The sequence below is a fragment of the Gavialis gangeticus genome, unplaced genomic scaffold (assembly GCF_001723915.1).
Source record: "Gavialis gangeticus isolate Ggan-Ray unplaced genomic scaffold, GavGan_comp1, whole genome shotgun sequence".
Classification (NCBI taxonomy): domain Eukaryota; kingdom Metazoa; phylum Chordata; order Crocodylia; family Gavialidae; genus Gavialis; species Gavialis gangeticus.
Window position 1 is genome coordinate 28,718,867 of NW_017729006.1, and position 9,188 is coordinate 28,728,054.

Consider the following 9,188-nt stretch of genomic DNA (forward strand, 5'->3'; position numbering starts at 1 on the left):
TCCACCATACACACCCCCCAACCACCCCCCCACAATATAACAGACTAAGAATTTATTTTTGAGTTATTATACAATCACCTCTATATACACTACACAAACACAAATCATGACAAAAATATTTTTTGTAATAAAATTAAAATAAGCTATAGTAAGTGTTTGACTTTTAGCATATGATTTGTTTTTTTCAGGTCCTAAGATGGCAACCCCCCCTTCCCAAAAGGAGTATTTCCGGGGGAGAAGGGAAAGGACTTCTGGTGGCAAAGGTCAGGGGTTAGGGGTGGGACTTGTGTTGCCAAGATGGCAGCCAGGGGGCAGGGCACATGTCAAGGGACAGGGCTACCTATGTATTTCTCGACAGCTCACCAAACCTACGCCCGAAATAATTGCTTGCCTCAGCTATAGCAGGACAGTCTTTGGACATACCATATTTTCTTGGACACAACACATACATTTTCCCTAAAAATCAGCTGCTGGAAATTAGAGTGCACATTAATATCATGGAAATATGGTAATAGCAATTTCTGCCTCCAGCCTCTCCCAGGGGAAATTGAAAGTAAAATTGCACCTGCTGCATGCAGGACCCCCTAGCTGCTGGTTATGGATACATTCTCTCCTCCCCCACCCTTTTCTGCCCCTTCCCCTCTTGCCTGCCTGCCCCCCCCCAGTTCTCAAGTAAAAACATCTTTTTTTTCTCTATTCTGCCTTTCAATAACAAGGTGCATATTTAATTTGAGGCATGTTGTCTGAGAGAAAATAGGGTAGTTCTCTTCAACTGCTCCATATCATGTCAGTTCACAACACTGAGATGCTTAAAAACTGATTTTTGCCACAGCGCACTGTGTCAATTCATGTTATATGCACATTAATGCATGAATGTTTGAAAACATGCTACACTGTGTCATTCTAATCATGGGAGCATTTTCAAAATTTCAGTGATATAATTGCACTACAAATTACAACTTAGAGCCATAGGATGGCCCTTCAGTCTGCACACAGTTTTTTGTTTTTAATTAATATCCTAAATCCCAGCACAGGAATGCTCAGCAACACAACCCAGTTTGAGAGCTGGGGACAGGATATAATACAGCTGATCATGGCAGCCTTACAGTAATGGAATTCTTACCTATTCCCATCATCTCTCTCAGCTGTCCTTCATTTTAGACTGTAGATGACTTTGATTCCACACCAATTTGCTACTGTTTCAGCTTCAATTTTTGTAACATTTTTATATCACCAACACTTAAGAGGGTCCATAGAAATGGTTTATTAAATAAAACAGAATAAATGCATTTAATCATTCTAGAGAATTTTAAGCTGCTTGTACTAATTACTTTCTCATCTTTTTCATGTTGGGTCTTTGTCCTACATTTGGGCCTCAGTGGGCTGAGGGATACAGTTGCCATCTGTCTTCATTTTTCTAACCCCCTTGATTGGACTGTACGAAGTGGGTACTAAGGAAAGTACAGCATACTGTGCCAATTTCATTAAGTTTCTCTTCTGCAAGTGCCTATATTACTCACTGGCTAGCTCTTCACATTGGATAAAATATTGGCATTTTAATAGTGCTTTGGCTAAGAATTGTTCTTGCAGTGTATGCAAGAGCATTTATCTCTTTCAAAGACAGAATTTAGGATTATGCTGTAAGGGCCTTATTACTGCAATTTAAAATTGCCTTTAAAATCATTTTTATTTGTCTGGCCCCTTGCTTGAAGTCATTCTCTGTAGATGGTCTGCATTCAAGAGAACCTCTGTAGATACTTCAAAGTTACTGCCACTATATATAATGATATCCTCTTGAAAATAAATCCATGGTTTATTTCCTGCTCAGTATATCTATGGGAGTTTTGGATTTCTACAAAAGGCAGCAGTGTCTTCCCTTTTTGGATCTCAAAGAGTGCTTGTATTTGTGTAGATGTGTATTTTTACCACCAAAACATATGCAGGATCAAACAGACAGCACTGCAAATTTGAACAGTGTCACTGTAATGTGGGATAACATTTTGGATCGATATGAATAATAAATAGCATTTGGAAATATCTACACAAATGGAGGCCAAAAATAGCTTAAATTGAGGGACTTTAAAAAATAGTGTAAGAGAGAAGAAAGCAGGGATGATTTGAATTAGAGAGAAATGCTATAGAATTAAAAATAAACCAGAGATGTGGCAACAACCAAGGGTTGGATTCCAGCAGTGATGGTACAGCATCTACATAAAAAATATATACACAACAGAAGCTTGGAATAGAAACTTAAACTGTCACGTAAATCGCTCCAGAGGCTTTTGCAACAGGAGCCATAGATAAGGCCTGGCTTCTGGGATGGGATTTCTGAGTTAGCCTCTGCATATTGTTGCCACACATATCTTGCCCCATAATGGTCCCAGTTGACAATTAGGGAAGCAGATGGTGTGGGTATGAAGAAGAGATGAAATGCATTTACACGGTGGAGCTTTTATTCCAATCAGACTCTGGGCACAGTTTACTGTTAGTTTTGAGAATATATGCATGCCCTTTTGATATTGTAGGGGTATTACAGGGGAACATTTAACACAGTTCCAGATGAGGGCACAAACCAAATGAAAACTGAATGGAAGAACAGTAAAATAAAAGAAATGAAGCTACTGTAAAAGAAGATTAAAATGAAGCAGCTCACAGAAGTAATTTCAAGTTAGAGGCAGAAAATAACAAAATTATTAGTACAGTGATTTTTAACTAGGGTGCCATGACACCCTGGGGTGCCTTTGAAATGTGCTGCAGTGTGCCAAGTAATACTAGCACCTTTAGGTGTGGAAACACCTTCATGTGATTCACAAGATAAACCCAAAGATTTCAAATAGGAATCCTTAGTGTTAAAACCATTCTGACCTGTCGCAGTCTTTCTTAGTTCTCTGCAATAGAAAAATTGTTCTGATATTTTTCTGTAGTCAAAAAATGAATGAAAACTAAGAGCTCACTTTTCCAAGGGCTGCCTTGAGTCTAAAAATGTTGAGAACCACTGAATTAGTAGAATGAGGGAGATGTACAGACTCTCTTCTATAGCTATAGCTAAGCCAAATCATACATTTAGAGTAAAATGCTGGAATGAATACCACTGGGTGCATCTACATGTGCACATTTACTGAGCGGTAACCAAAATTACTGCACAGTATGCATGTGGATCTACATATGTACACCTGTACTGTGCAGTAAAGATGGCAACTTGCAGCCAATTAGTTACTGCGCAGTAACATATATCTGGATGCCTTACTACACAGTAACGCTGTGTGCGTAGACTGACTTGGGCCTAAATTTAATCCCAAGCCAGTCCACACATGAAATTAAAGTGTTTTAATGGCTGCACGTGCAGGTGCCGGGCTATTCTCGCTTATTGCACAGTAACTTTAAGCTGGTGTATTCCTGCTTACTGCACAGTAACTTTTAGCCAGTGTAAATGCATGCATAGACATGCCCACTGTGAATGTTCCCTAATAGTCACCAGGGGTCTGTGTTTATGAAGATGTTTCCAGGATTCCCTGTCATACTCATAGGGTGAATGAGACCAAAGTGAATGAATGAACAAAACCTCTCTACAGTGCTCAGAAATAGGGAAGGCTCAAAAGCAAAAGGCTAATTTGTCCTTGTAGGTATCTTATCATCCTCTTGAATTGCTCCCTTAGCCTGAGCAGGAGAGCACACTGATACTCTGGCAGTACTGGTGATTAGTGTCAAGGTAGAAGGTCCTCTAATAATAGAAGAGGGGAGCAAAGCTAGCCCTGGCTGCAAGGCTATTGCAAGATCACTTGTTACCAAGAGGTCAGAGATTACTCTAGCCCCAGTAACCATGAAAGTACTATGTTTCAGCAGAGAAAGCAACAAAGCCAGATGTAGTGAGGAGAAAGAATAAAATAACAACATGGAAAGGCTTGACTCATAAGAAGACTCTTAAAAAAGACATATAATACAAACATTAGTTTGGTTTGTTGAACCTTACCCATTGCAGACATCATTCCCAATTGCAGAATAGATAACTATGGCTGGATTGTCCAAGACATGATCTCTAGCCAAGCTGAAAATATAAAACAATAGATAAACAAATAGATAAAGTAGCAAGATTAATGGTGAAAGACATTCTCAATTTGAATTACACAATGCGTCTGTGACAGAACTTTTTGAAGTATTTATTTTACGCTTAAGCTGTTCTTGAATCTGGTTTTGCTATACTCTTATAATATGGTAACGTTTTCAGGTATTTTCAAAATTGTTTTTCCCTTTGCATATTTGGCTCACCATTCTTTTACCAGCTGGTGTTCCACATCCTTTTCACTAAGACCGAAATATTTTAATCAGCAATTTAAATCAGGGATGAAAGGTCATGCTGGGCTAATTAGAGGTGATGTTGGACTAAGGATTGCTCACATAAAGTTTTGGGTTTAAGGTCAAATTAGGATATGGTTTTGAGTTAGATGCTGTTGAAGTCTTAAGAGCTAAACTACCAAGATTATCACTCAGAGTAGAGGAAATGTCAAACAAATTTTCAAACTTTTAAATATCATAGGAATTTAAACCACACCCATTCTTGCTTTAGGTCTGGCCTGCAACTGAAAACCCAGAATAGTAAACTCAAACAGACATTTGTGTTAGAACCTTATTCTCCACTCCCACACTGAGAGTTTAAATTTCAATGACTTTTCTGGGACCAGTTCAGAGAAAGAGAGAGAGAAATAGAAAAAACAAACTAACAACACCCTCCACCACCCAACACCCACATTTTTCATTGGTAAATCAAATCTGAAGAGACCAAGGAACAATAACTTTTACATTTTATGCACTGACATTTTTCATGAATATGCCATAGTTTTAGAAAAGTAGGTAAAAAATAGAGCTGGTCAGATTTTGGTCAGTATTTTTCAATGAAAAATGCTATTTTCATCCAAACTGTTTTGAAATATTTGGGGAAAAAAGTGTTAATTTCAATAAAAATGTAAACAGAAAATATTTTAAAGGAAAAAAGTTTTATTTAAGACAACTATTTTATTTGAAAATTTTAATGGTTTCAGTTTGGAATTTGAAATTTGTTTCGAGTATTAATTTCTTACACTGATTTCCTTATTTTATATTGCTTCTTAATAACTGGGTGCATGTACATTAGACATTTACTGCAGAGTAGACTAATTAGCACCTGAGTAAACATGTTGCGTCTACACATGCAAGGCTATTAAACTGGAGTAAACTAATGAACTCTGCAACAGGATAGTACTTGTAAAGAGAAGTAGTATCCTGCTGTGGAGTTCTTATTTACTCCACTACAGTGCATGTGTAGATGTTTGTATGGCTGCCTGGGGCATGAGGATGTTTCAGTGCAGGGGGCTGCCTGCCAGCTAGGCCCACACTGAAGCACCCTCATGCCCCAACCAGCCCCTTTTGAGATGGTCAGGAGCATCCTCAGGATAGCAGGCTGACCCCCAGCCCCCCCTGCCAGCCAGGGCTGCTCCATCCCAGCTCAATGTGCTGTGGTCCTGGGCTCAAGTTCAAATGGCATTGCATTTGACCTAAATTAGTTAAATTTGATACTACATCCATCTAGATTTATCTTAAACAAGTTTCAGCCACTTTGAAAGTGGTTTATGTACACTGAATGTCTGTCGCGTTACAGATTTGAATTTGTTTCTGATCACTTTTACTGATCTGTGGCCAGATCAGGCAAAAATTGTGATTTCTGTCTGTGCCCTATGCATCATCTTTGACAGATCTGGGGATGTGGGAGCTGTGATGTAACTTAGGGCTCCTCTATTCCAGCTCAAACTACCTTTCACTTGAATTAATTTTTCATCTTTAACAACCACTCAATTTTACAAAGATAAAATTTAGAAATCACATTCACAAAATAAGTTTCTACTAAGATAAAGGGCCTGATCAATAGCTTGTTTACATTGGTAGAGATTGAGAGTAAGTCCACTGAAGTCAATGTAGATCAGTTTACATCAGAGTAAATCTGATGGAAATACCTATTCAAAGTTCTTTTGTATTTAGTGGAAAGACATCAACTGCTGTGTTCTTTGTTCTAGGCCCCAAGTATGAGACTAATCAAATAAAAATTGATTATTTAATGTTCATGAAGCTTGCAATTCTTCAAATATGATGTGTCAGTGCATTTTAAGACATTTAGCACTGTCAGCTGGCATATTCATTACAGTGTTTTGCTTTGTTTTTAGAATGTAAAATTCAGACTAATTACTGTACCTGCATCCATTGTTCCAATTCATGAAATGCTTACCTTTTCATTAAGTCCAGGAGATTTCGGGAAGAACCACCTACGTGATCAAACATAGTGGGTGTAAGAGAAATAGTCCAAGATGACTAAAACAACAGAAAATCAAATTAATTTTAGACATCTAATACTATGTGCTCAATCAGTCTCCATGACCTTTCTTTTGGATTATAGCATTTAAAAGGGAATAAAATTGCAAAGCAAAATATACCATTCTATATTCATATTTTATCTGTTTTTATACATTATCTTAATTTTTATTGTAAACTGATCTGAGCACTCTCTGGTGAAGATGACATACATATCAAATAAATAAATAACGAGATCTGCTTTCTTCTTCCCTGCACAAAGAAGCTCCAGGAACTTCTGTAGATCAAACCATTTCTGAACTTTGGGTCCTTTGGATCTGGATTTTAATTCAGAGTTGGCAGCTTATGGGTTTGGGACATCAACTAACCAATCCTATTTGTCTAAGTTTAATCTACTTTTAACTTCCATAATAAACTGAGAAGCGACTCACTTTCACTATTAATGAGAATTAATGGCTCACAGCTATGCAATGTTATGAGTGACAAACATGAAAAATGGGGCTATGCCAACAGTACCTTTCATGATATATGGGGTAACTATGTACATCAATGACATTTCACCTAAATTGTTTGGTGTATACTTTCTTCCACCAGTATGAACAAAGAAAGCCAGAGCAAAACTCCCGTGGTTATTTATAATGAGGACCTCATGCAGGCCGTGAAATAGGAAAGTATTAAGGGAAGTATTTAAGCACATTCAAAACCGCAAGCAAGGACTTAAAAGCTACACATTTAACTGCTTCCCTAAATCAGTGAACAGTTCCGTCATTCCACATTGCAATTTCTGTCACTCTGTGTACTACAATAGGCATTGCAAGTAGTGGCAGCAAAATGGTAGCTGAATGGAATATTTTTGTTCAAAATAAGGCTACCTTGGAGGCGGAGAACAATAAAGGCAGGAAATCCGATGACTGCAAAATCTCTTTAATGTAATGTATAAAAGCCCTTCAGAGGCTTGCTTTCATTTGTATTTTCTTCTGTTCTCTCCTTTTGCCTGTTTTCCTTCCCTCTTACAGTGCTATTCTCTAACCCTCATCCCATTCTTTATTTTCTTTTTTTCTTGCCATGTGTTGCCCCTCTATCTTCTTAATAAGTCAAACTCTGTTCTGTGACTTGAATGGAAGAGTCATGGATGAAGCTTTATTGAAAGTGTGTATTGGACTAGGTGAGTGAAAGATCTATGAACAAAAATAGAAACAGTACCACTTTGCATTTTAAAAATTGCTCCTTTGTTATTACTACTCATGGCTATCACATTGCAACCACAGAAGGCGGTCCTTTGTGTATCAAGTAATCTGAACCTAGAGACTGAAAGGAAGTTTGACTCTTTCCTATATGTCCATAGAATTGCTAGAGCTCCACTCCTCCAGTAAGATGTGGGGTGAAACCATAGCTGCATTTCCTTCTGTTTTACATCCCCTTGTTCCATTTAAAACTCAGAAGAGTCTAGATCATGATATCCACCTTGCCAGGGTGTCTTTGAGTCTTTCTGAGGCCAGCAGTTCAAAATGCCAATCATACACTTTTGATTGTATTAATAAAGAGAGAACAAATATTACAGTCATATTTATAAACAGAAGATAAATGAGTAACAAAAGCTATATTACATCCATGAGTTTAGGTGGTTAGAAGCACATCAATAGAAAGCATTACATATGATTATATATTCTCAGCTGCCATCTGGTGCTTTAACATTAAGTGGGACAGAGGTCAAGGTAACAAGCCTAGTATGTCTGCTTTTCTGGATAAAAAATCCCCTAAACAGGGCTAGGGGAAAGCAAAAAAAACCCCCTCAAAAATCCCACCAGAGAATTATGAAGAAATGGATGATAACTTGTTGCTTGCAAAATACATACATTATCCAAATGCATTATGTATGTAACAGAAAGATGGATGGGAGTGGTGACTGTATGAATATGGCAGTAAAAATCTGAATATAGATGCCATTTATTAGCTTGAAATTTTAAGGGAATTTATTTTCACTGTGTTCACATTTCTCTCATATTCATTTTTTTCTTGTAAATAATTTTATGGGCATAAATGCTCTACCTAAACAGCAATTTTTAAATAATACTGCAGAAAAGTAAATATCTAATTCGTAATTGTGAGTATTCATGCTAGAAAGCTCATTCTAGGAGTTGCACTCATCCCATCAGGAAACAAAAACATTATATATAACCCAGAGGCCCATTTTAAAAAGCTTAAATGTTAAGACATCAAATATTTAATAAGCACAACTCACTGCTTGTGAATAAACAACAATTCAAGAATTATTTGTAGAAATTACTCAGCAAATATTTTTGTAGACCAGATAAGATAGAATTGTAAACTGTTTACAGATTATATGCAAACAGAAAAAAGAGACACTAACAGAGAAAATGATTTGTCATGAATTATTAACTTATCTCATATATTAAACATCTTATAAAGCCACTGTTGAGCTATATAGACCATTTCAAACAAACCCCAATTAATCCTTTATTCTACAGTATCTGTGTGTGCCATAAACAGGATAGATAAACTATCTTAGGGATGAGTTAGTGAATGTTTATCATTTTTAGTTATAATTTGTATCTTTCTATTTGTAAAACCTTACTACCATATCTTTTTGCATACAACACACACCCTTCCCTCAAAATCTAGCCTCGCTGGGGGAGGGGGCCGCAGGAAGACGAGGAGACACCACCCGAGCAAGACAGGTGACAAATGCAAGGAGTGCCCAGGTAAGAAACAGGAGTCTAGACAGTCTCCCAAATTGGGGGGTGGCACACGCAGCTATGCAAGGCCTTAAATGCCTATATACCAATGCTTGTAGTATGGGGAACAAACAGGAGGAACTCACCCTCAGAATA

The 9,188-nt window shown here is 37.4% G+C and overlaps 1 protein-coding gene across 2 annotated transcripts in view; it reads right to left on the reverse strand.

Annotated features, from left to right (window-relative positions):
* Positions 1-9,188, reverse strand: part of AOAH (acyloxyacyl hydrolase) — a 201,989-nt gene that overhangs the window by 65,500 nt on the left and 127,301 nt on the right. For both annotated transcript variants that reach the window (XM_019509056.1, XM_019509057.1), the window contains exons 15-16: positions 6,254-6,290; positions 3,971-4,045 (exon numbers count right to left, since the gene is read on the reverse strand). In XM_019509056.1, coding sequence (XP_019364601.1) covers positions 3,971-4,045; positions 6,254-6,290 — 112 coding nt within the window. The remainder of the gene's footprint in view (positions 1-3,970; positions 4,046-6,253; positions 6,291-9,188) is intronic.